This window comes from Megalops cyprinoides, chromosome 5, assembly GCF_013368585.1.
Source record: "Megalops cyprinoides isolate fMegCyp1 chromosome 5, fMegCyp1.pri, whole genome shotgun sequence".
NCBI lineage: Eukaryota > Metazoa > Chordata > Actinopteri > Elopiformes > Megalopidae > Megalops > Megalops cyprinoides.
In genome coordinates, this window is record NC_050587.1 from 15,105,694 (window position 1) to 15,133,619 (window position 27,926).

General features: G+C 39.9%; 1 protein-coding gene across 1 annotated transcript; it reads left to right on the forward strand.

Moving 5' to 3' along the window:
- Positions 1-2,645: 2,645 nt before the first annotated feature.
- On the forward strand, positions 2,646-27,524 carry LOC118778183 (soluble lamin-associated protein of 75 kDa-like). The gene is made up of 13 exons (XM_036529590.1): positions 2,646-2,924; positions 17,870-18,006; positions 19,857-19,956; positions 20,043-20,128; positions 21,124-21,295; positions 22,582-22,761; positions 23,552-23,674; positions 23,777-23,892; positions 24,251-24,290; positions 24,494-24,608; positions 25,118-25,355; positions 25,805-26,002; positions 26,343-27,524. The coding sequence occupies exons 2-13, from the start codon at positions 17,872-17,874 to the stop codon at positions 27,435-27,437; spliced, it is 2,598 nt and encodes an 865-aa protein (XP_036385483.1). The 5' UTR covers positions 2,646-2,924; positions 17,870-17,871; the 3' UTR covers positions 27,438-27,524.
- The last annotated feature ends 402 nt before the right edge of the window (positions 27,525-27,926 follow it).

The window sequence follows — 27,926 nt, forward strand, 5'->3', positions numbered from 1 at the left end:
TATTGATTATAAATCTAAGGAGGTTACATTGAAATTATACAATGCTTTAGTCAGACCTCACTTGGAATATTGTGTGCAGTTCTGGGCGCCGCACTACAAGAAAGATATTGAGGTTCTTGAAAAAGCTCAAAGGAGGGCAACTAAATTAGTTCCTGGCATGAAATATAAAAGCTACAAGGAAAGACTCAAGTTACTTAACCTATTTAGACTTTGCAAGAGGAGACTTAGGGGTGATTTAATAGAGGTTTTTAAATTTATGAAAAGACTCAATAAGGTTAACTACAATACATTTTTTAGGGTGAGTTCAGTCTGTAGAACAAGGGGACATAAATGGAAACTAGTTTAAGAGTAAGTTCCGCACTGATATATGGAAGTATTATTTTACACAAAGAGTTATCAATACATGGAATAGGTTGCCAGGTAGTTGAGACAAAGCCCCTTGCTGTATTCAAGTCCAGACTTGATGCAGTTTTGGATACTCTTAAATTGTAATAGCGAGCTTAGTTGGGCCGGATGGCCTGTTCTCGTCATAATATGTTCTTATGTTCTTATTAAAGAGCGCCCCCTGCTGGCTAAAAAAACGAGTGCTTTGAAAAATGCTTAAGTAGGCATAATGAGACAGAATTCTGATTTAAATACCAGTATATCATTGCACAGCACCTTAGCACAATGCCTTTCTGGGTAAAATTATGATACCACAGAACATGGGTGTCAGGCTTGCAGGCCTAAAGGGGCTAGCCAAACAAATCTATCAACTCCCCAGCTCTCCACATTAGACTGCCTTCCCACCAGCTGTATGATTTTGACAGTAAAAGATACTTCTACTACTATGAAACTATAAAATAAAATAAAACAAAAAAAAATGGAGACCAAAATCTTTCTCTTCAAAATTTTTAGGCTTGTAGTGTCAGTATATATTGATCACTCTTGTGTCTGTTCATAATCACCATTGACATAAATGTTACTGTTATTTCATAATCACCATTGATATGTATGTCATATTCATGCTAGTTTTTAAATTAGCACATACACTGTGGCCCACAGTAAATTAATCAGCCGCAGTAGACAATTTTGTCTCACTATGCATTACTTCTGGCATTCCAATAATACAAGTAGGATAATGGTCACTGCAGTGTGGAATTCTTCCCACGGGACTGTTATGGTGTTTTCTTAGTTCCAATGGCCTGGGGTCAATAGTGGGCAACATATATCACACAGCTCTATGGTTCTCACTACTGCCTGACTCTAGAATCAAAAGAGAAACACAATTCACAACAGAGCTGAGCCTTCACCCCTCTGGAGGCTATAAAGACAAACATCACCTTGATGCTTCTCAGTGGAAAGAGGATATGGGCTAGATTTGTCTGGTTGTTCTAGATAGTGTATTTCAGCAATTTAACATAACATTGAAATCTTCATAAACGTTTTTAAAATAATATCCCTATTGACAAATTATCTTGAAAAACAAATTCTGGGATTTTAGTTTAAAAACTGGATAGATTACAAACAGAAGAAAACAATCAGTATTCTTCTGAGCCAAATGTGCTGAGCATGCTGTACTTTGTTCACTTTATGCGACGAGTACTTATAGAAGTGGGAAGCGCATGTCTATTTTTATCTAAGGGATGTCAAACATAGCTGACTCTTCTATACGTCACATGCCAGAGAGGGCAAATTGGTATCAGCTTGCAATGGTATGGACCCCTAACTAAGTAGAGACTGGAACTGCCATAATGTACCTAGCACGTAAACACAGTCATACTGTGAAATGTAAAAAATTAAAACGTATACAACAACGATGGATAAGTGATTTTATGCATTATCCAGCAAGACAGGTGGCAAGCATGGTTTAAAAGTTTAAACTTTAAAGTTTAAACAATATATTGTACTGTTCGACTTATTTCATAAACATAGTTGTACTTTTTATTTTAAACATGTACGATTTTATGGAAATTAAAAGTGCTGTGATATCAGCTGGCATGACCGGACCGTGATAGTCCTGAACGATGCTTTGCTGAGGTTCTACTTGGGAAAATTTTTCAGGTAAAATTGTTATACCGCAGTTAAGATGCTTGTTTTATTGATGTGTTTGTTGTAAAGTAATAGTAATTATAAGCAATCCACGATAAACGACACATTATTTTTGATATTTGACATTTGACATGAAATTGAGCCCATATGAAAATATGTTAGGTTCCTTACCTATGTTTTACCAGCGTTTTTGATACTACTGTATCAAGAAATAATAAAAGATAAATCGATAACAGCTTATGACAGACACTTACTAGAAAAAAAAGCCTTGATATGGGTCATCCTCCTAGCCTCAATTTAATCATGTAAATTGTTGTTTCTGGATCAGGTGTAGTTGTTCATATTGGTAAAATAAAATAATGTATTAGGCTAAACTACTGTCAACATTGGATGAAATCTGGATGAAACTAATGTTCTTTTGATATTCGTATTAAATAGATACTTAGTGTAAAATATCCCTATCTGTTCATTTAACTAAGTTTAAATTCGCACAGTGTTGCTGATTGGTTACGATGGGGGAACAGACCATTACAATGGCATAGCGAGAGCCAGCCTGATTTCGCAACAGTATTTATGATCTTTTGTTGTCGCGTGGATTGAATTAAAGGTGACGACGTCGGACATGTATTTTGCAGACACTTCTGAGGAAGTTTACTGATGACGAAAATTATTTTCAAAGTATTTCGGGAGGGAGAGTGCTTGTTATGTAACATGATTTAGCACATTCCCAGCTCCTGGCTACCCCGGGCATGCAATGAGCGTGCGCCAGACCGAGCGCAGCCGAACAACACGCACTAGAATTACAGAGGCTTTCGGAATTAAAAAGAATCAAATAAATAAATAGCTTCTCTGGCAGAAAAATAGGCAAAATACCACTCCTCAACAACACGAAGGTGAGTTATCGATTTCGTGGGTCGTAGCGGGCGTTGCACGATTTAACAAATGTTTGGGGCATTTCAAATTGTACCGTGAATGTTGCACAACGAATCGGAAGACGGTGGCGTGGCCCAGTGATGATGGGTTTAAGACGCCTCACACGCAGATTGGATTGGGGATAGCTGGCTAAATCCAGCTTCTACAACAACGCATGCAAGTATTTATATTGTAGATAAAAGGAAAGCTTTTGCACAGATACAGCAAACGTTTACTTTAAAAGTCGTGTTATTGTTGGAATGGACATGCGCGGAAGAGTTAGGGATATAGTCTATTTGAATGAATACATCAGGTGAGGTACATCAGCCCCTGAAGGTATTTACATGGGCGGTCTGAATTTAGCGCTTCCTGAAAGATGAAACATTAAATATTATTCACTTGTAAAGTAATTCAGTTTGGTCAAGGATGCTGGATATTTCATTGAAAATTAATTTCTGTAGGATAACACTACTGTGGTAACTTTTGAACAAAGGAAGATAAAATCGAGGGTATTTGTCCCCTCGCCCCAAATTATAAGGTCGATGCGAACATCTTTGACACGTTAAATGTAATAAACATGTTTCAGTTCATCTGTCAAGTTTAAAGTGGATTCCTACGAATTCAGCCATGACCATGCAAACTAGCCAGCTATGTAAACTTCCTCTTCGTGGAACATTTTTTTTCGGGTACACACAAATAAGGCGAGTATGTAGGATGAGTAGTCTACCGGTTACAGTTTTTTTTTCTTGTTTTTATAGGGTTTTGTTTCTTTATCGTTTGCATTCCTCTGCTGTTTGGATTCCACTCCTGCATCATGGCTGGATAGTTTGGTGCACACCCCCCTCCTTTGTACTCATCAATGGTTTCACACGAGTTTCTTCATTCCAGTGCTGTGCTTACCTTTTCCAAACCGAAGCCTTCTTTTGGGTTGACAAAACCAAACGTTGCAGAGCGTACCGATTTAATTAGACTCCTTTTTCCTCTATAATTGTAGCACGGTGTATGTACAACATGCATAGAATATAACAAATGCGTCCTCGCATGTTTTGTAAACGGGAATAACTAACAGAAGTATAACTAATGCTCTATACATTTAACAGAAATGTATTTCCCTGATGCATACAAATCAACTAAATACATTCTTGCCATGGCGGTTGGGACCACAGAAACATAAGTTCTTGCAGTAGTGCCTACAATGTTAAAGGCTAATATTCACAACATAATTAGAGATGTGGTTAGCGTTGCTGACTTTACAGCACGTATCTGTATGAGTCAAGATTTGCGTAATTTGGGCATTGGAATGGATTTTAAAGTATAGTTTTATAATAAACAATATTTCCTCTCCCATTCATGAAAAAGTAGCCCTCTGTCAGATGATAGAGGACCGTAAAATGAATGTCTAACAGAGCCCTGCTTTGTGCAACACATCTGCTTTGCATTCCACAGGACAATATCTGATTGTCATGGGTGGCGCTGTCAACAAACCTGGTGGAGAGGGCATTGCAAATGTATTAAAGTTTTGCATTTCTGGTCACAACTGTTTGCATGCACAGATGGGAGAAGTGAGGTGAATGTCTGCAAATTCTGCAGAAGTGAATGTTCTTGCCACTTGTTTTTTTTTTTTTTTTTGTTTTTTAAATGGTTTGCACACCAAGTGATTTAACAGTTGACCCTTAGCTTCAGAGCTGTGACCCCCCTACTCCATGCTGCAGTTAGTCACAGTTTAACAGGAAACGTAAAGAATGCTTAACGTTATTGTTCGAAGGCACAAGATGAACTGCAACGTGGAATTACTCCTTTGCCCCACCCCCACCTCCCCCATTCCAGCCAGATGAGTAGCTTACTCTTCAAAACATCTAGCAGAATTCGCCTTCACTTTTAGCTAAAGTGCAGGGCAGAACCACAGTCATGAAATTAACTCATAAAAATTCCCATAGCCAGATTGACTTAAGTCCCTCATGGATTACAATGCACATTTGTATGCCAAATAGCGTGAGTTAAGTGTTAAGTAGGTTGTAGGAGCCAGAAATGTGTGTGTGAGCACAACAGTTTATGGTTTACCTCTGGTTTCAAAGGAGATGGGGGGAGGGTCAAATGTTTATGGATTTTGCTGTAAATGCGGTCTGAAGCAGTGCTATGTAAGGACACCCTTCAATATTTAAAGCTGTCTGCCCGGGGGTAGAGACAGGGGAGTGGAGTTTGGCTGGTTCCATCGAGCGTAGTTTCTGCTTGGCTAGTTATACCGCCTGACAGGGGTGTGTGCCAGCATCAGCAGCAGCCTCGGGCTGCCCACAGATAATGGGGACGTGAGGGGCACTGAGGCCATTCAGATCTAAACTCTGTCGCCATTGATATGCCTTACCTCCCCCAATGCCTCCACACTCAAGGCTTGTGAGTGTCCTTCTCACTGCAAAGCAGACATTAGGGCTGACTGCTCTGTGTACCATGTGTCAGTAAAGAGGTCTTATTAGTGGTCAGTTTTAAGCGTGATTGAGCCTATTGTTTTGTGATTCCGCCCTGCTGTGAAATTACTTGGTGACTAGTCTCATGTGAACGGACTGACTTGCTTGCTCACTTTTGAAAGGCTCTGGGAACAGATTCCTTTGTATGTATGTCCTACTATTGAATGCAGATCCTGGCGTGTGTTTTTTTAAGGTACTGGACAAAAATCCGGATTCAATAACTCCCCATACTGAGGGTTATGTCATTGTGTGCAGCTGAAGAGGCTAGCAGGGTCTGCTAGGGCAGGGAATGTTTTGGCTGACATAAACAGTGTCAGAGAAAGCAGGGGGTTTGTAACGGAGAGTGATGTGTGTGCTCTGCAACTGCAGAGTGACGTCACCGTTCGAGTTCTATAAGGGCGCAACTTGCACAAACAAGGGGCCCCCACATGGGTGTTTCCTGTCCAGCTCCATATAGTGTAGTGTGTGCTCAAGAGAACATGTAGGTGCATTCTGTGTGTAATGCCTAGAATGTAGCTCACTCCTTATTTGTAACATTGCCAAGAAAATTTACCCATGATAAACTGAGGGGATTACTTCCCACCAAAAAGTCCACAAAGTTGTTATAAGGAGAAATTTAAGATAGAGCAGTAGGAACTCAAAATGGAGCATAAATTCAAAAAGTGAATGTTCAGATTGGTTTAGTTGAAGGGTGCCTGACTGGCTTACAAAGTTGACTGCCATCTGTGTTCTGGGAGTTGCTCATATAACGCCGCCATCTTATCTTGCTGTATCAAGTCTAGGGTGGGGACAGATTTGGTGAGGGTGGGGGCTGCCTCAACATGGCAGTTCAGAGTAGGGGTTTGTCCCTCATGTATTAGTATCATATGATAGAATAGTGTTACATTGAGGCTTTAACATGTCTCAGAAGGTCAAATTTCGGGAAATTTTAGATCGATATGAAGCTTTTATCAATTACAGAGTTCTCTAAGTGACCATAATAATTATTTGCAGTGTGCCCTACACATGATTTTGTGATTCAGATATCGTCTGTTGCCATGCATGTTTATGAATGTGGAAAGCTAGATCATATTAGACATTTCTGGTAAAAGACCCCTCAGAAAAATAACAGATCACATGCTCTGAGTCTCTGGGTTAGAAAAGGAAATGCTTCAGCAGTTGGGGTTGTGTTGGCTTTGATCCAAACCTGAGGCCCCCGCAAAACAATCCGCAAAATGGCTGCTTCTGCCCTGGAATGACTGCTGCTCCTACCTGCGAGAAAATGGTTTCATGCTGTCTTCATACTAAGTCTCTTCAAATAGGTTCACACTGATTTTGGCGAAACCCACTGAAACTAGTTGTTTAAAAAAGTGTTGTATTCGTAGCTGCCTGAATAGCACAAGACGAGTTTCTTTGAATTATGCAGTTAAGTGATATGTAAACTCTAAGCCTTAATAGGAAATGTAAAAATGAAAAGGAATGGACTAATGAAGAAAAAAAAAACAAAATTAAATGAAAGAGTGAGAGGCTGTTTATTTAGAGTACTTTTACAGATGACTTGCCCCCTTCCACTTTGAAAAAAAGACATTACGTCTTTTAAGCTTAAATCTGTAGCCTAAAATTAGTATGGAGGTTATTTTAGCTAGGTAGCTGTTGTCAGCTCTGAAGTTTGTACTGAGGTGGCTTTGTGTAATTTTGCATAACAGTAAAACTATACAGAGCTAGGTGGGCTTGTACAGCCACAACTATCAACAACAGTGCCTTACAGAAAACCCAGCACATTTATGTAGGTAGCTGTATAACTTGCTACCATGATTAGGTAGGTAGCTGTCTATGATGATCTGTATTTACTTGTCGCCACTCTCAGATTCCATGAAGTGAGAATGGCATATGTGAATTCCTCTGGATGAGATTTCTTGCAGCTTCCCACTCTGCTGATGTCTGGTAAAGAAAAGACTGCAGTTCACTGAAAAGTGAAGTCATGAGCAATCAGATGTTCACTCCACACCCCTTAACACAAGTTGGGCACAGAGACTGAACAGGCAGATGGACAAAGCTCTCCAAAATGACCAAAATGGGCTCATGCAGCTCTTCCTATTAGAGTATTCTGGCTCTGTGGGGTTACTGTTCCACCCCGTTAACAGAATGCTGTTCCTTTGATGTGCTCAGGACTCCCCTCGACAGGAATGCGGCTTGAGACAGGGAAGTGGGGGGGAAGGGATCGGGGGGTGTCGGTGGTAGGCTGGCTACATTACACCAGGAGTAGCATTGAGAATCGGGTCATATGGGGTGTAAAACATCTGCTTGAGGGAGAGAGATCCCAGGTCTGCATTCCTTGCTGACATCTCATTCCTGAGCTCAGGGTGAGAATATCTACCCAGCACCGCTCTATCAGTGCACAAAAGTCTTCCTTTCCAAAGTGAGATGCTTAACCATCTCTTTAGTAAGGACTCTTGGAGTAAAATATTCTTTTATTTCAAACAGTGAGGAAGGTCTTAAAATATTGAAAAAAAAGCTGTAATTCCAAAAAACTAACCAGTGTGATGTCCCAAATGATTGATTGTCCTTCAGGATTTTTTTTAATGACAGCCATTTCCCCCAAAGGCAAACAGGTTTAGGTTCTTTCACAGGGGGATGCTAAGCTAAGCTAGGACAAACACTAGCTATCAGTGCCAAATGGCCCCAGATTTAGTTGACCAGATATTTTTTTCCACAGATGTTAACCATGTGAAGACTTTAACTGAACCCAAGCTAAATGCAAAGATGAATTAAAAACCAGCAAATTGTTGGACAGACATTACAGTTTGCACTAACTCAAAATATTTTTTCCTTTAGTCTCGTTTCAGATTTCAGTTTAAATGAGCTCAAAGATATTCACAGTCAATATTGCCTTCATTCTGAGCTGACCATTCTAAAATAATGTGACGTTTCTTCTTGACACTCAAAAAATTTGATCTGGTAGGTTTATAGGAAGGTAGTCTGCATGTGCTGGAACTTCAGGCTGCATATGATACTTCTCTGGACTTTGCTGACCACAGAGAGGATGTTATTTGAAACCACAGAAACATATCCCCATATATCGATGTCCTTCACACGCCTGTGACACCAATGGGAGATGTTTGCTGAGTTTGAGGGGGGAAAAAAAACATCCTTTGTATTCAGTGGTGTCTTCCACACTAGCACACGCTGTTCTCTCTGCTGTGTTATCGCTCATCTTGGGTTGAATTCTGTCATGTCACAAGGGTAGATAGTCACACAGTGGTTAGACCAGCCCAAAGCCCACCATTCCAAGCTACATGAATAGACAAACAGGCTCGTCTCAGGTGGACTTTGGTTTGGAGTTGTGTCACAAACAGCTGGCTGTTTAGGTCTCGTGTAGGCTGCCTCATTTGCTCTCGCTTTGTACCCTCTGAGTTCCTGTGAGGCTGATAATTTGTAGCAGACGCAGAATCCTTCTCTGCAGTTCGCAGCCACCTGCCACCTTTCTTGGACATTCTGTCCTGAGACATACTGCCGGCCTGTGGTAGTGTCTGTGCAAGGCGCGTATCATTCATCCATGGCATCACATGACTGCCTAATTGGGAAACATCATTCTGAACAGGCACTGTGAAAAACGGGTGTAACTTTGCAATGCCTTTGGTCATTTCAGTGACAAATATAATGACAGTGTTTGCTGGGGAAATGCCATCACAGTAGTTTGGTACAAATACACGATTGATGTGTTGGAAACAGTGGGGGATTGAAGATCTGCAACATATCTTGTGGTCAGCATGGAACAGAACTAACTTTAGACTGTTGCACGCATATCATCATGCCAGCTTGGTGCAGTTGTGAACTCTACATATTTACCATTTGAGTAGCTGTTTCATCATGTGTGTTTGCTGCTGTATGGGGAAAAACAAACACATTATTTGAAATATGCTATCTAAACATCAGCATGACAGTGATAACTTACCAATAACTTGGCAAGCTGCCAAGAAAACAATAAAATAATAAAGGTTTCAGTTGTGGAACAAATAGATAGACAGTGGTGCATTCTACATGGAATAAATAAATGTTCAAGGGAAGATGGAAGTGCATCACCTATTTTCAGTTCAGTTTATGTATGTGTATGTTGTGGATATGATGTTGCATGTATGTACTGATATCAAAGAAAGTAAAATCAAAGTGCATTGAATGCAACTGAAAGATTTAATTCAGAGTCCTTATGGATTCTGGCCAACAGCTCCCTCAATAACTGATGTTTAAGAGTAATGTGTAAGAATTTGTAGTTTGCTGATATAGGGAACGTGGAAGGGGAAGGAAGCTGGCTAATAAATAGACACTGAAAGGGAAGCGCAAAAGCAGTGGTTTTATGTGCATGCAGTTGGGGCTGGAGGATTGAATAGTATTTATTGATTTTATTGAACAAAAACTTCTCATAAGTTAAAATGCTTATATTTGAACAATTATGATTACATGCATATTGGAAAACTCATAGATATCATAGCCATAGCTTTGATGAATATAATAGGTGGTTGAACATAATAGATGCTTTAGCTACATAGCTTCATAGCTACATTTAGATGTTCAGATGAACTCAATATGGTCTTGAATGCTAATTGAATGTGATTTCTCTCTGCCAGAATTGCTAGAAAGACTTGGGTATGGCAGGAGAAAATAGATGTCAAGGTGTATGCAAACAATGTAGCCATGCTATTAGGGGTGTGCATGGGGCGTCCGATTTGATATTGATCTGTAAAATTTACGGTTCGATCTTTTAGGCTAATATGCATTTTTTTCCGGTTTTCTAGGTTCATTTCCGCGATGATTAAACATAGCTCTGACATAGCCTGTCGTATTAAAGGCAGTTACTAGTCCCCCCATTAGATGTCGCTCTCTCGTTTAACTTTTAACGTTTAACGACCTGCGAACGCATAGAGGAAAACCTAAATTATATCTCAGTTACCTCAATTACATCAAAATTTTTTTTACTGTGATGCTACCTCTCAGTGTTCACCATGGCTAACCCTACGGTCACATGGACGACGTTGGAGAGAGACAAAGCGACTGACTGCTATTCATTTTCAATGAGAGTTGGCAATTTACATCAGTAAGGGACAAGTGGCTGTTGCCAAGCCAACTAGGTGGGGCTAAAATAGACTAAACTTGAGGTCTGTTTTATGCAAATACTGAGCAATGCAACACGGCGACTACAGAGTGAAGGCAGCATGACACACGTTGCTAAAACAAATAATCCAACATTTTGGTTCCAGTCAAACATGGAGAAGAAGCTTATTGTGGCAGTGTCGGGTTTCCCCATACTCTACAATTTGTCTCTTGATACATACAGAGATATAAATTTTAAAAAATGATGCATGGAGAAGTGTGTCCAAAATAGTGGAGATGCCTGGTATACATATTCATATATATACAGTGTATGTGCACTGCAGTCACAGCTTTTTAGCTTTAACTTTAAAACAGTGCACAACCACTACCTAGCTACCTAACTTGCTAGCTAGCTAAACTGAACAGCAACACTTCCTCATGAATGCAATGTAATTTAGTGCAATTCAAGAGAAATGTATTTCTGCATGTTTGTTTGCCAGGTAGCTAGATAGCTAGTTGTTCATATTAGGCTAGCAAGAAAACTTCGTTCACAATTGCAGAGTTGCTACTGGCAGTCAGCTGCGGTTTGTCAGTCATTGTAGCTACCTTACAAACCAGTTTTCCCTGAGCTAACTAATGCAAACACATTGCTGCTTCGTGTCATTAATAAGTAGGCAATGATACAGGTTGGTTTTGTTTTTAAGGAGCTATATCCATGTGTTCCTCAAATAAAAAAAATTCGTATACAAGCTTTTGGCCTTTTCTTTAGTGGTTTTCACAATTTGTTTCCAGTATACTCTGTATTTGTAAATTTGTGTTCCCTTCAGAGCTTTTTAAACATCTCCCCGAATATGGAAAGCTGCTATATAGTATTTCATATCCGATATTGAATCCGAATCGGATTGAATTGAATCGTTAGCTTGTGAATCAGAGTCAAATCGAATCGGGGCATCTGTGCCAGTACCCACCCCTACATGCCATACTACATTATATTCTCTTTGGCTTCCATGGTTTGAGAGTTTCAAGGCAGCACCCAGACAGACAATGTAAGGAGTAGTAAAGTGAGGGTCAGTTGACCTTTGACACCACTGCAAAAATGCAAATGATCATTTTGAATGGTTGCATCCGGGTAACTCAGTACAGTTGAATGTGGCCAGTGAGAACATTGTGTTTCCATGTGTTCCACTTAGAAGGTAAACTTTAAAGTGAGCAAGATCTTTTTGATCTGCTGTTGTGCTTTATGTTTAATTGAATCAATGTAGGTATTTAAATGAATCAATTTAGAGGTGTTTAAGAAGAGTGCCTCAGAAAATCCTTAATTAGTTGAGCATCTCTGGGCTTGTTTCCCATTGACAGACTACTTTTTGTGGGACTGGGAGTGGTTCCCAGGTTCTGTTGATGTCCTGCCATTTGTTGTTTAAGTGCACTCAGTTTAAATCCAAAATTCAAATTACATGCCCATTTAACAGCAACAGCGGGGCATCTGTTTATCATGGATCAAGCCAGTCACTTTCATACACTTGAAGGAAAAAACTGGAAACGATTGAGCCATCTGTGTCATTGTAGCATTTAGTTGTGCGGGGACAAGAAGTTCTGTATACAATGTACTAGACAAATGTACTGAGATGTTGGTGATTATAAACTAACTCAACTGGTATGTGCCATTTCAAACAGGTAAATAGTTGAAAGCAGAACTTTACACAAAATTACGTACAGTTGAGAAGAACTCTTGGCATAGTTGACCTTAGAGGGGGCTTGTTTGCAAAGTGAATGGGAAAACATTTCAAGGTTTTCTTGCCAGCCTCTATGGCATGCACTTGGTGTGGTAATGAAGTTTGTGATGCTTTCTTTGGCCATCTTACCTTTTAACCCCATTTTTATCATGATTTAAAAATGTAGCTGGAACAGCTGGTTTCATTTACCATTTTGAGACATTCATGCTACTTGGCCAAGCAGCTGGGAAATGGGTAGAAGGTTTAATTAGCACAATGGTGTGAGAAGTTTTATGAGGAAAAAAAAGCACTCCTTTTTATGTCGGTTGGAGTATATTGGAGTTTATTGGTACACAGAGAGAGGTTATTGGGTCTATTTGTTCATTAGAGCTTAATTCTGCTGCCCAGTTATTGTTGATTTGTGCAAAATGAAGAGTAGATTTGTTGAATGCCATGAGCCATGCCTGTTGTGGTGACAGAATTTGCCTGCCATGTTTCCTCACACATCTGAGCAGAATTATGTGGAGGTCAAATTTATATGCATTTGGCTTTTGTGTAGAAAGTATGTGAAAGGGGAATAGTGTGTTGCCCAAACTGTAACCTGAGAAGGAGTGTAACAGCTGTGGTTTATCTCCATACTGTGTCCTTGCATTTAAATATGCTGCAGCGCTTGGCTAATGGAGATGGTACATGTGGTGCAACCTGCGCTCTGCTTATACCAGTACACAAAGCACAGTTGGAGGGATGAAAATAGCTGCACAGTGGCGCCAGCTTGGTGAAAGCTGGATCTTTCTCTTTTTTTGTGTGTGTGTGTCTGGACCTCCCAATGGTAGTGCTGTGTCTCATGTCTATGGAGTACACACGAATGTGCAAATGTTTGAGGACTCAAGCATTAAAATGCTGCTTGTATACTCCAATGTGCTGATTCGGGACACATAGGAATACACATTCATAAGAAGAAGCGCATGGGAGGTTTTACACGGGCACATTTTGTTGTTTTGGTGTACAGTCTGAAACCAGATGTAAATAGCGTCACTGAGAACCATCGTCATCAAACTATTTTCTGACTGGTTAAATCTAGCTAGATTGGTTAAACAAGCAAGGTGGCTAATGTGTAATTGATCCAGACAGCTGAAATGATACAAAGCAGTAAGACGTGCATGCTCGGCTTTAGCTTAAGGTTTAAGAACTTAAGAAGCTCTGTGTTAGAGAATTGGGTTCATGTAACCGTTGTAGTTTAGAGTAAAGCAAAGGAAAGCCACTCCCTGATGTTACCTTGCTCATTCATACAGAACCACAGAGCACTTTCCTAACCTGATTCCCTGATCTCCCAGGATATGTCAGCAGTGAGATTTGTTGAGTTTTTGTGAAGGCTTGCAGTTAGCCGTCATTCAGTCTGAACAGTTTAGAGTGTGTGTTCAGTGAGCTTACCTCTGAAGCAGTGTCAAAATCATATTGCCTGCTATGGCTGATACCAATTTTTGGAGTGTGGGGTTTTGGATAATGGGGTTACCATTATAAGGGTTAGCTTAATGTAACTATTTTAAATTTTAACTTGGTACAAATTGCATTTACTTTTGTTGGAGAGACAGCTGACATTAAAGTTATGGTAGAAAAGAATTACTAGATCTAAAACTTTCTGCTGTAATAATTATCTTCATTGGAACCAACCAGAGATTTACTTTTGCACTGTTCATTCAACTGTAGAAGTTGCAGTGTACTTATTTTAATTGTAAATACCTTTCACCTTGTAGCAGTGAGCAGTGCTTTGTGATTGGTTACGTCATAGTTCATGCTGAAACCATAGATATAGCATGGTTGTTTCACAAAAACAGGTCCTACTGAAAAGATGTTGAATGGCAGATAGAACTACATTACCTACGAATACTTCAAACTAATGAAATATTACAACTATTTGAAACCTTTCCTTACTGAAGCATTTTACTATTAATTTTTATTTTAATTAAACTAACTCCACATCTACACCTGTTATTAACATGTGTCCTGGGAGTGGACTGTGGCCAGATCCAGAGACGTCAGATATTTCTGGACAGGTGCAGATTCTAATAAGCACATTTTGATCAGATCTTGACTGGTTCTCATAGACCACCTCCAGATGTGGACGAGGACATCATTGTCTGATGTCATCCTCATATGGATGTGGCTCCTCATATGAAAATTGTAAAGTCAATTTTGATTATTGAATGACAGCAATATCCCCCTCTACTCCTGGCTTTTATCCCGGTACAGCAAAGCCTTGTATGCTGTGCTGGTGTGACTACAGCTGAGAAGGTTACTGCTGCAAACATTGTATACCTCCACAGTTGTCTCTGTTGCTGTGCGTGTCTAATGTGGTTCTTGCCGTGATTATATGCCATATATTAGGAGAAGTACTACAATCTCCCGTACACCCACGGTTGCCATGTTGTGGGATGCAACCTCATTTTATATATAGCAAGGGAAAGTGAAATCCATTCACAGTGTGGATACAGGGGACAGTTATGCCATTCTAGTACCAGGTATAGATATGCGGGGTCATGATCAGATAGCAATCTCATTTGCCTGATCGTATCTGGAAAAAAAGAATTTAAATTAATTTTAATATCAGGTGGAGGTAGGGCGTATGAATATTAAAAGTAGTACTTTAATCCAGGTAAAGTCTTGCTTTCTTTGACTGTGGCTTATACTTTCTCTCTCATTCGAGAATTCATGTTGTTAAGCTTTATTGTGATCCAGCGATGATAATGACATTATTTTGGCAGACTTGCTGAAGCTACCCCGAGGCATTGCTGAACCTAACTAGTTTTTACTGCTTTTAGCTCATGCATTTAAATTGAGAATTGTTGTGACAAGTTGTTTTCTCGCTTGTTGCTGCTTTGCTCCATTACCTCAAACTGTACTTTGGATGTTTGACACTTCAGTCCCTGTTTAGGGCATTTTTCAGCACACAGGAAATTACTTGCTGTTATCATTTCAAAATTTGCAGGTAGAACACAATTTGTGTTGGGTTTTTTTCCAGATTTTTTCAGATTTCTGATAATGCACTGAATCTTATGTTTTGTGTGAATTAGCTCAGCAGCTGCAATGTTAAACATTTTGGATAAAAAGTACAGAATACCGAAGTGCTTTGTTGCCAGTTGACCGGGGTGGAAAAAAGACACCTTGCACCAATTAGAAACAGTACTGTCTTGGGTATAATTAAATAAGGTGTAGCTGTGCTGGCCTCAGCTTCTAGAAGACAGTGAGTGCATTGCAACGATCAAAGGAGACACACAAATGACTGCAAACTGTCAAGGCAGGTGTTATTTTGGTGCTTGTCACACTGGACAAGATTGTGACCACACAGTGACTGCTTTTTGGCATTGTAGCCTACACACATGAAATTGTCATAGAGACACCCAGTAACAAATGAGATAATAATTTGACTTATCTAATGTTTGAACAATGTCTAGACTACATTCATTTTGCCTTCAAGTAATTAAAATAATGAAATATCATAGAAATATATTATTTCAATTTTATTGAATATATTCTATGAAAATACTGCACATAACATTGGATAAATCTCATTCTGTACAGATGCTAAAGCTAGAACCCAAGAGGGCAAGTTACTTGAAAGACTAGACATTTTTGGAGTAGTGCCTAGGTTGTATAAGATAACATGGGCAAGAGTATGATTTTTAAGTTGGCCTCATATTTATGTAAGTGCTTTTAGTAGCAGAGTGTTTTTGTTAATGTGTATGTACTGACATGGAGAATGTATTACTCATACATGTTAGCAGTATGATGAGTTTGTGTGCTGAAAATGTTTTGGCTGGTCTAATCCTTCAGCGGCAGACGGTGACCTATTTTTGCAAATGTGTATTTGAGCATAATAACTAACTGTGCCCTTTTGTCAGCTAAAAATGGTTTGCTTTGTTGCAGTAGATTCAAATTACTGTGTATCAAAGTAAAATTATCTTCATGAAAAATCTTCAGTCCTTTGATGTTCTGAGTTTTTGGCAGATGGCCAGGTGGCTTCATAGCCGTGTCTTTCATTTTTAGGTACAGTGACATTAGTGAGATGATGGGACAGAATACCAGAGACCAATTAGGCCATTAATGCTTGGTGCAGTAGCAGAATTCATGTGAGGATCCTCTGTTTAAGTATGTAAAAGGCATCATTAAAAATAGATAGCAAATAGATAGGAAATGTTTTCCATTTGGACTGTTTCAGTAGCTCTGTAGTAAGGGAAGATGGAGACATGCTGTTTCTCACTATATGTTTAAAAAATGAGACATTATGATGTAACTAGCCTCTTTAGACATCCCTCTGTGGCAGTTTGTCCTCAAAATTTTCTACAAATGACTAGTAATCATTGTATGGATTAAGTGAAACAATCTACACAGAGGTTTTAAGCTGGCTGTGCTACATGGATACTGATATGTGTTTAATTTTGGCTACAACTGAGCAGCCCTACAAAACAGTAGTGTCCTTCACTCGCAGACTGACTGCTAGTTGTACACTGACTTGTTACTCACCTCTGATCCATCTACATAAAGTCATAGTACAAGTGAACACATTTCTCAGGGGAGTTTTGCAGGGGAGTTGGTTTTAAACCAGTAAGGGAGACTGCACATCAGATATATTATTTTGCATTCTGTAACATTATCTGAAGAAGCTAGCAATAAGATCATTTCAGCTTGCGAGAGATGGGTACTGCCTTTTTTGTTTGATTAGTAGTACTTCTGGTATTGCTAGGGAATTATGCTACCTTGTCAGCTTGTTGACTGAATTAATTGACTGAATGAATTAATCAGTTAGTGGTATTGTACTGAAAGAAACTAATCCAAGTAAAATCTACTGTAGTTATTATTTCACAAAAATGCAGATTTATAGAACAGTATACAGCTTTGTGTGAAGTTTCTTGGCATTACGACACAAAATGTGTTTATGCAGGCACTCATTGCCAGACTGCTATCATGCTGTGAAAATAAGTTTTATCATGTTTTGAAAATTACAGTTAATATCTCATTCGGTGTTTTTGTTGCTGTCTTTTTCGGTAGAAGTTACAGAAACAGAAACTGGTACGCTTGTGAGTTTCTCATTTGACAAAACTATTTGCGTAATTATACAGAACAGAATTATGTTGCACATAGTAGCCAGCTTACTACTGTAGTTACTGTGGCCAGTGGCAAGTCTAAACCAGTAATTAGTCATTTTAAATTTACATTTACATTTACATTTATTCATTTGGCAGACGCTTTTATCCAAAGCGACTTACATAGGTTACAGCTCTTTACAATGTTATCCATTTATACAGCCGGATATTTACTGAGGCAATTGTGGGTTAAGTACCTTGCCCAAGGGTACAGCAGCAGTGTCCCAGCAGGGATTGAACCGGCAACCTTTCGGTTACGAGTCCTGCTCCTTAACCACTATGCTACACTATTTCTGCATTTACAAATTCTTGGCTGATTATTCGTGTGTACATAGCTGATGGCCTGTATGTTTATATAATGGTATAAGCTGGTAATGTAAAAGGTGTGACATGAGATTTTACATAAATACACTGCATTTGTGCAAGGAACCTACAGCAGGGTTTCATGAAAGCTAACTGGTGAATGTTTGGTTTCTGTGGAACGGTTCAGTGCCTGTGGCAGCATACATCTTGTGGGTTAACTTTTAGTAACATTTTATCCTAGGGATGGAATTCCCTGTGGACATCTTGGCCACCTTGAGCCATGAAGACCTGGAGCAGTCAGCTGAAGACTACATGTCCGACCTCCTCTACAGCAACCCTGACAAAGCTGAGCATTTCTCACTGCCCAACTCCAGACGGGTAAGCCGTACCTCATTGCCTGTAGCTTTGAGCTGTACGTGATTCCTCCTAATGGCTGGTTTGTAATTACCCTGTCTTTGTGGTGTTGTGCACACATAAAACTTCACCTCTAGATATGGCAGATTATCTTTTTCTCACGTCCATTTCTAGTGCCCATGTGAAAGCCACTTTAAGTAGTGCTTTTTTGGCATTGAAAGAATATACCCACATCAGTTGCAGCTCTTCCCAAAAGACTTATGAATCACTGATAAGTTTGTTCTAGTAAGGAGTGGTGACATTTGAATGAAGTATCATCTTTAGGTCTGTAAGTGGACAATAAAATAAATCATTGTACATTTCTCTTCTTCAAAATATAGAAAAGCAAGTGGTCTAAACATAGCGCTGTATACATTGTGATGTTAGTTGTTCTGTTTCCTGTTTGTGATTGAGTTTTAAGCTAATTAAATTAATTAGGTAATAATTTAGGGTTGTGAAAGTATCTTCTTGAAGGCAGCTCAGTTTTAGTTGTAATTGGTAGCTCCTTTAAGGAGTGACTTCTCTTTATTCTGTAGCATGTGTCTGTACCACCAGGCTTACATCTTCACTGGCTTTCACAGCAGCAAAAAGAAAGTAGATCACCTCATTTTGGTTAAATTTACAGTCCTAGTCTGAAAGTGTATTAGAGCTTTCATTTCAGAGTGACCATCCTCAGGGAGGTGGTCTGGATTCAGAATCGGGCACAGCACCATGGGTACCTTGGGGAAATATTGCATAGCAGTTTGGCCCATTCCAGGTCTTTTTAGAAACACATTGGAATGCTTTCGTGTATGTCCTTGTAATTTTAATACATTTATGCTCAGAATATTGGGGATAAAGTGAAAGCAAGTAAAGAGGAGGCAGTTGTATTCTGGGCAGGAAGTCCTGTAACTCATATTCCTCATAACAGGTGTAGAGTTACATTTGAAATGGAATGCACTCCTGTACTTTGTTTCCCCAGTACCAGTGTTTTATTACTGACATATGAAGTTTTGTGTCTAAAAAGGTTCATTGGCCGTATCTTTGATAATGTGGATTTTTATGTTATTTTGGTATTTTTATGGTATTCAATTTTTAAAGAACGGTAAACAGATACATGGAATTTGCACATTAAATGGCTGGTTTTAGATCTCCGGCATTCTGTACAGGTTGCATTGGGCTATAACTAGTATCAGGATCAATTCCATTTCAAATCAGGCAGTATGAATTGAAATTCAGCTCATTAATTGTCCATGAATTTGATTTCAGTTCATTCCCTGAATTGGCTGATTTGAAATTTTAGGAGAGATGGGATCAATTACATGACCTAATGGCATAGTGTTGGCTCCCACACATGAAGAAGTGCACAAAATGTCAACTTACTGCCGTTCTATTTTAGGTCTTGGCAATTTTTTTTTTCAACAAATCTAGTTACCGCTTATACCACTTACCCTATTCTGAGTGCTGCGTTTGCAGTTTGGCAATTATAGATCAATACTGTAACTACATCCTGTATCTCAGTATCAGCAGATAGTGATATCATTTAGGTGATACCAGACACATTTGTCACACTTTTTTCCCCACAAGCATTTCATGCTACAAGCATTTCCCCATCAGCATTTCAATGCCGTTTGTGAAACAATCAGTTCATCTGCCTGCTTCCAGCATAGCATGGAATGACTGTGTTTCCATCTATGTACCTATTTTACATATTGTGTTTCCAGGAGACACTTTGTTTATCTTTTCTGTATGAGTAGTATACATATGTGTTGTAGCCTTTTCCCATGTGTTTGGTTTCATGCCTGCTGTTTTTCTAAGGAGCAGTGTCTGACATGTCTTTTTGTCCTCTCACACAGATCCCCATCAGCATTACCAACGTTGGCTTTGTTCCCCTCTATGGAGGTGACCTCAAACACAAAGTGCTGGCTCTGTTCACACCTGAAGACCAGTTCACAGGTATGCCACTTATCTAGGCAAACCACCTCATTTCCCAGGAAGTATAATTCTTTGCATTTCTCACATGAAGTCTGATGTGTCTCTAGCTGTAGCTCTGTACCTGGCAGATCAGTGGTGGGGGGTGGAGGACATCCTCAAAACAGCAGACCCCTCTCGAAGGGGGCTCCTCAAGGTACAGTGCACTCCCAAATAATTAACATAACAGTGCAGTGTATAGCCTTAATAGACTGTCCCATTTTTCCCTGTTTCTTGAATGTCCTGTGTATAATATTTTGCATGTATATTTTAGTCTTTCTTCCAATGGCATGGAGGCACTGTGCTCTTGAAAAGCAGGACATGTTAGACCGATTCTGTCACATCTTTAGCCTATTACTACTTACAAAAAGTAACTTCAATGTATTGCAAGAAATCCAGAAATCAAGTTTTTATACATAACATAAACACAAACTAAGTTTCTTTCTGTGCTTATACATATATCTGGCTTGGAAATCCATGCACAGGATAATTCAGCAACTGTACCTCAGTATTTCAGACTTTCAACAAAATGTGTGGTGAAATCTGTCTTTATTTGATCTTTATGTTTTCATTTTGATTGATTCTTGGCTTTTCCTCAGCCCTTTTAAAGTGGAGACTATTATTGTTTTTCAACTCTAGATGTTCAGACCAGTGTCAGATATTCTTGGTAGTATCTAATGTCATGCATTATGTGTAAAGGGGATTTGTTGTATAGAATTGCAGTGTAGCAGTCACACATTTCTAGTTGTTCATGTGAAAGAAATGAATTGTTCATACATACTTTGTGCTTAACCAGTACCAGTTGGATGACACAGTCTCTGGGCCATTTATTTGTTCCGTGGATAGCCTTTGGCTTCTAAACCTGGTGCATAGTCAAATTTTTAAATTACGTACAGGCGCATGCCGAGATTCCATTCAAAAACAAAGCATAATAAAATGTACCAGACCCTAGGGCAAAAACTGGACTGGCAGGCAATAGAACACCAGAGAGCTTTGGAATGCAGTTTTTGTTTTGTTTCCTTGGATAAAGACTCAGAGTCCTGACATATTGAGTAAAAAACTGAACCCCTTGCATGGCAGACTGGCCATCCTGTCACTGGTGAAGAATAAACTGCTGTAGCTAACCTTAATCTTTGTGGTGTTTATTTTTAGGTGAGGACACTTGGGGAGAGAATAGTGCTGTATGTGCTCAATCGCATAGTATACCGAGCCAAGGAAATGAGCAAAAATGAAGTACCTTTCCTTTGCCATAGTGAAAGTGACTATGCCAAAATTCTCTGGAAGAATGGCGAGGCCATTGGCTTTTACTCAGTGAAACCCGCAGGTAAATCTTGTTTGCTGTGTGTGTGTGGGTGTTGCAAACGTTGTTATCAGTCAGCTTTGTCATTAACACTGCAATGTGTCTTACCAGTTCAGTTTAGTAAGTTTAGTAAGGCGGCAGTGTAGCATAGTGGTTAAGGAGCAGGACTCGTAACCGAAAGGTTGCCGGTTCGATCCCCGCTGGGACACTGCTGCTGTACCCTTGGGCAAGGTACTTAACCCGCAGTTGCCTCAGTAAATATCCGGCTGTATAAATGGATAACATTGTAAAGAACTATAACCTATGTAAGTCGCTTTGGATAAAAGCGTCTGCCAAATGAATAAATGTAAATGTAAATGTAGTAAGTGTCCTGATATAAACCTGGCTTTTTTGCTGTGGTTGTCATAATCTCTGTACCGACCAACAGCACATTGACATGATTACATCCCCCCAGTGACTGATATGAGGTTTGTAGGACTGCAGACATTCCAAGCCACACTTGTGATACACACGGCACATAAAAAGGGTGTAATGATAATAATGCACAACTTGGATATATGGATATGTATGCATTAATATCATTTCCTAAGTATAATTGTTAGCCAAACAGTGTAATACGGACAAAGACATGATCAAAGCTGTGTGTTTTCATAATACTTTTATAATGTATATTAAATTATATCTGAAGATGTTATGCATAGTTTGTGCAGAGACATGGAATATTTTTCAATACTATTTTTCAATACTATTTTTCCTCCCACTCACTTACTTACAGCAAAAGTATTGTGTAGTTTTTTAAATATAACTTATGTAACTATTGGTGAAGATCCATAAAAATAGTATGTAATACACTTTGGTATTTTAAAAATGAGCCGGAATTAATTTAGCCTCTCAAAGGTTTTTATTGCAGCCAGACAGCAGACACAATGCCAGAAGCCTTCTCCATTTCTTTTTTGATTTTTCTTTTAGAGGGGAAGTCTTTATTGCAGTCTGTGTTTTGAATTCAGGCAAAAATGGACTCATGTAAAAACCCATGTTCTTGAACTACTCTTCCAGAAAATATCTAGTGTTTAAAGAAAGAACTGTACTGTCAAACATTCCATGAATTTAACGTCTGGATGCTTTTACAAATATTGCTGTTCTCAAGATTAGTCAGACTGTAAATGTTACATTAGCCACATATTGGTGCATTTCTGTAGTCAGAATGTGAAATAATGTTGTAGTGCATGTAGTTTGCCACATACTTCCTTTTTATTTCTTTCTAGGTTTTTCCTAATCCTGTGTCTAATTGCTCTTTATTCTTCTAATAGGTAGTTTATGTAATAGCTTCCTGACCCAGCGATACCTCCTGCCTGTCATGGATTCCATTTTTGTCAGGAAGATGCACCGTGGTAATGGTCATGGTCTCCAGATTCTGGAAGACTTTGTAGACTGTTTCAAAGAGGAATGTCTTGGATTGAAGTATCCCCTTTCACATGCCATGTACAAAGGTAACTGTCAAATCATGGATAAAAGGTGCATGGGGGGAGAATAGGGAAAAGGTATGTGTCTGGTTGGAGGTGCAAAGTAAATCTGCTTGTTAATGGCAGTTGACTTGGTGTGTGTCTCATATGTTCATTTAAAAACCTTCGCTGGAGATAATTTTCAAATACTTTTGAGGCTTTTTTCAGGTAAGAGAACAGAACTATGTATCCTTCTGTGTGTCTGATGTAAGATGTTTTGGAAATGCTTTCTATGAAGAGTCCTACATGTGAACCACATGACGCCTTCCTAAGAATTGCACATCACTATCATAAATACTGGGTAACCATTCATAAAAACATTATGTCAACCAACATAGACTGTCAAATTCTGCTATGTCAGCTTCCACATACTAAAGTGACATAATCATGACATGCTGAATCAGAATGTCATTGCAATGTCAGTGGTCACGTAGCAGACCCTGCGTCAGTCTGTCAATTGGTAAGTATTCATTATGAGTGTATAGTGCTAATGACATATGTGGAACCCTTTATAGCTGTCATCAGCGTTTTCTTTCAGAAAATGCTCCGTACATATTATTGTTTTGCTTACATGAATAGATTTCCAGAAAGTTTTCGCGCCTTTGTTTTTTGGTGTGCATGCATATTACAGAAAAGATCTTACATGGTGTAAGTTGCAGGAGAACTGTACCAGTAATCTGTCCAAATGAAAGTCTGGTTGGATAGTGCTGAGCTTGTAAGGTCAATTTTGGCTAGTAAGATGAAAAAGGTGCTAGTGTTGTTACTCTCTTTTTGCCAGTGTGTGGACAGTACCTGAACACATATCCAGCAGACCACGAATTGCTGTGGGAGGTCGAGAGTGTTGGAGGCCCCTTTCAGAGGGCCAGAGTAGCCAGCAAGATTCAGACAATGTCTTTAGGAGGTAAGGCTGCCCTGGTAACAGAATTGGACACGGTGGGCTCACGTTTTATTGAAAAGGTTCTCATGATTCTAATTGATTTATTGTCCTGCTGATTCTCATAAGTGAATGACCGCTCAGGGGGAGGTGCACTTTTGAATCAGAACTCGGCTGAGGACGAAGTAGCAATGGAGGAGGAACCAGCACAAGAGGAAACCCTATCTAACTCCGTGGAAGTCACAGTATGTTCTTCTTTCTTCTGCCTGTCTTTGTCTTCTACTTCATGTTTTTTTTTTCCTCAGACTTAAACATATGAAGCTTAAAATGATATTTGAATTCTGAAAAGAACTTTTGTATGTTCTTGCTCACGGTGGCAGAATTTAGCCCTTCCTTTGAAGTGAATTTGTGTGATTTGATTTTTAAATTAATTTGTGTTCATGTTTGACAAACTTGTAGGAAACACCTTTTTCTGAGAAATACCATTACTAAGTAATTGTTAGTGTGTTTTTATTGATGAATAAGATTATCATTAAAAATGAAGCTCTAGGATGAATTCTTCCCGACCAGATGTTTTTTCTGTGTCTTGTTTTGGCTCTGCAGGAAACTGTGATGGTCAACAAGCATATCAAAGTGGCAGAAGGCATGTATTTTCAGTGCTTCACCACAATGTTCTGTTCCTCTCTAACAATTTAAATCAATAATACAGCAAAGTATTTTCTGAAACATAGCATAGATAGAGTGATTGATTTCGTTAAGATTCCCAAGTTGTCACCAATCCAAGCACTTTGGAAGCTGAACCTCACTCATTCTTTGCTTAAATAAATATTCAACCCTATACTTTAGCCATTGAAGACACGCCTGTCTCAACACGTACCCGAAGCAGCGATTACAGACGTAAAAGGCTCAGAGAGGAAACAGAAGAGGTTACTGAGGAAAGTCTCCCTGAGAAAGTAACCAGGTGATGAAATATTTTCCCTTTCCTAATTAAGAATATTTCAAAATCATACAGTTGGTTCCTCCAGGAGCCAGTGTAACTTTATGTGGTTATTTTTGCACAATGAAAAACCCTGGGTAAAAGCTTGCAGATGAATAGAGTTTAAGAGAAATAATTACCAGCATTATTATAAACTTAAGGTGTTGAGAAGTGGACAGCAGTGTAACACAGTGGTCAGGAGCTGGGCTTGTAATGAAAGGTTGCTGGTTCAATTCCCTGTTGGGGCACTGCTGTTGTACCCGTGGGTATGGTACGCAAGCCAGAATTGCCTCAGTAAATATCAAGCTGTATAAATGGATAACATTTAAAAACTGTAACCTATGTAAGTCGTTCTGATTAAGAGTGTCTGCTAAATGACAATAATGTAATAATGTGATGACAAGTGGGACGTATTGAGCTGTTAGCAAGGGGATTTAAAGGCAGTGAATCCATGGTTGTGACCTGAGTGCTGATGTGGTGATGTCTGTGATCAGAGTGGAGGACACAGCAGCAGAGGTGGGGGCCACTGAAGAGGAGGCAGCAGAGGAGGAAGAGGAGGAGCAGCTGGCCGCAGCCAATGTGGAAGTGGAGGGGGAAGGGGAGGAACAGCTGGGTGTCGCTGATGAGGAAGCGGAAGGCGAGGCGGACAAGGAACCGGGCCCTGTAGACGAGGAAGTCGCGGAGCCTGTGGCTGCAGAGACACTTGAACTGGAAGAGGAGAACCAGGCTCCGGTGAGGAATGCCAGTGGGGCTCTCCGAGAGAAACCTGAGTTGTGGTGTTGGAGGGGCTCAGAGACCTGACAGGCTCAGCCTTGTAATTATTTTGATAAAATACCCTGTTGAGTTTTACTTCTTAGGTAAAGGTAGGGTAGATAAAGGTAGATTTGTGTTCAATAAAATAGATATATGAAATGTGGTCTTAAGGTATTTTGCCTTAGAGTTCTATGCTGTTTCTTCCTCATTGTTTTGCCACATCCCATATATTTGTATGTCCGTCTGAACTAAGGATGAAGAATTGGTCCTATGTTAGTGTATGGAGGCCATAATGGACATATGCTACATTTTGAGCATATGTTCTGAACAAACCAGGTATTCTAAAATGGGCTGGTTTTTAACCCGTGAAATGTAACAGGGTTGCCAGGGGAGACTCAAGTGAAGCATTGCATGGGGTTATCTTGCAGGAATTGGAGCTGTTGACAAAGGTGGAGGCTGAGCAAATAAATGGCGAAGTGACGGATGACTTTGAGGAAGAGGAAGGGGAATCCAGTGGGGAACCAGCCGCTGTGGAAGAGAACAGTGCCGAAGTAGAAGAGGAAGAGGAGGCCCAGAAGGATGGGGACGTGCTGGAGACGGCAGCTGAAGATGTCGTGGAGGATAAGGTATAGAATTAGGCAGCCTATGCTCTTCACGTCGCTGTGGTGGCAGATTTTAAGGGAATTGTTCGACCAGTGCATGAGGGATGTGGGTGTCAGCACAGCACTTTAATAGTTTTTTTTCTGAAAACAATCGCTGATAATGTGAGTTTCTTGGCATTTCTGTGTTATGGACATTAAAAGGAAATAAATTTGATTTACTTACAATCATGTATGCCGTGTATTTACTCAAATGAGTGTGTTGAGTGGACTGTGGACAGAAAGAAAGTTTCATTCATTGGAAGGTCTCGGTCAGTCTGGATCATTCTTTCCTTGTTACATATGCTCCCTCTTTGGTACTCTGCAGGACACTGTAGATGCAGCTCATGAGAAATCGGAGGAACAGGCCTCGGCAGAGGAAGAGGCCCCACCAGCAGAGGAAGAGGCCCCACCAGCAGAGGAAGAGGCCCTGCCAGCTGATGAAGAAGCCCTGGCAGTGGAGGAGCAGACCTCACCAGCAGAGGAACAGGACCCAGCAATGGAGGTGGAGATCTTGCCAGCAGAGGAACAGGCCCCAGCAATGGAGGTGGAGACCTCGCCAGCAAATGAAGAGGCCCCAGCAATGGAGGAGGAGTCCAGGCAAGCGGAGGAAGAGGCTTCACCAGCAGAGGAGGAGGTTCTACCAGCAGAGGAGGCAGCTCCACTAGCAGAGGAGACCATCCCAACAGAGCCAACGGAAGATGCTCCAGAACCAGAAGAGCCTGTCCCAGAAGTTCCCGAGGCTGCGGCCATGTCTGAGAAGGTAACATCGGAGGAGGAGGAAGCGGGGACTGAGACAGAGCCAAGCCCTGAAGCTGCTCCTTTAGAAGAGGACGATTCTCTCAGCCCTCCATTAGACAAAGACTCTGCAGACCTCAACCAGGATACTGTTCTACTAGTTGGCCTGAAGGAGGTGTCTTACCAAGTGCCTGGAGAGGATGATCATGACCAATTAGCAGAAGAGGAGGAGGAGAAGATTGAGTTGGAGGAGCAAAAAGTGAGTAATGTAGATGAAGAGAAAGAACTGGAGGGGGAAAAGACGGAGGAGGAGAAAGCAACCACCACTGAGGAAGAGGAAGGTGACACTGTAGAGAAGAGCTCAGATGAAACCAGTGATCCTCCAGTTGTGGACATGAGAGTTCTGAGGAGGAAGACAAAAGTAATCCAAGCAACACCTAAACGCAAATCCAGACGACTTGGCAAACAACCACTGGAGGAAGACCAGGCAGACATATCTGAGCTGGAGGAAGAAACAGAGGAGAAAGAAGAAGAGAAGGCCACATCAACTGAAGAAGAAGCTGTAGAGAAGAGTTCTGATGAGGGCGATGAGCCTCCAGTTGTAGACAGGAGAGTTCTCAGGAAGAAGACCAAAGTAATTCAGTCACCACCTAAACCTAAATCAAAACGGCGCAGCAAGACCTGAACAAGTAGTAGGGAGGCTAGAAGAACTGACATTTTCTATTGGGATTGGGATGGGGGATCTGAGGTTAAAATATTGACCGGAAGTGGGTGTAGGGTGTTTGTTTCTTTGTTATTTTTTGTTTTTTTTTCCATTTTTTGCAGAACTTCCAAAATCTTTTTTTTTCTCCAAAAAGCTGGATTACTTTTTAAAAAATAACAAAAAAAGTTTAGATTTAAATCATTTTTGTACACAAATATTGTTTTAGCATTGCAGTTTCAAAGTGAATAATCATTTAATTTTGAGTTGTGTTGAAGCGTTGTTAATACTTTACGCATTCTTAATTGCTCACAATAATTACAGTTCATAGCAGATAGTATTTTTTTGCTTATGGGCTTTTAATGTTGAAAGTGGTTTTGTTAAATATTTTGTGACATACTACTGGATCTGAAACCTTTTATGAAGAAGTAATCTCTCAAAACCATTTTCAAATAAATATGTGAACATTTCAGC

What these genes read in the sequence shown, in the direction of transcription:
- LOC118778183 (XM_036529590.1), top strand. Translation starts at nt 17,872, where the DNA reads ATGGAATTCCCTGTGGACATCTTGGCCACCTTGAGCCATGAAGACCTG. An exon ending in TTACTCAGTGAAACCCGCAG is followed by an intron (nt 21,296 to 22,581) that starts GTAAATCTTGTT and finishes TTCTTCTAATAG; the next exon opens with GTAGTTTATGTAATAGCTTC. An exon ending in AAGATGTCGTGGAGGATAAG is followed by an intron (nt 26,003 to 26,342) that starts GTATAGAATTAG and finishes GGTACTCTGCAG; the next exon opens with GACACTGTAGATGCAGCTCA.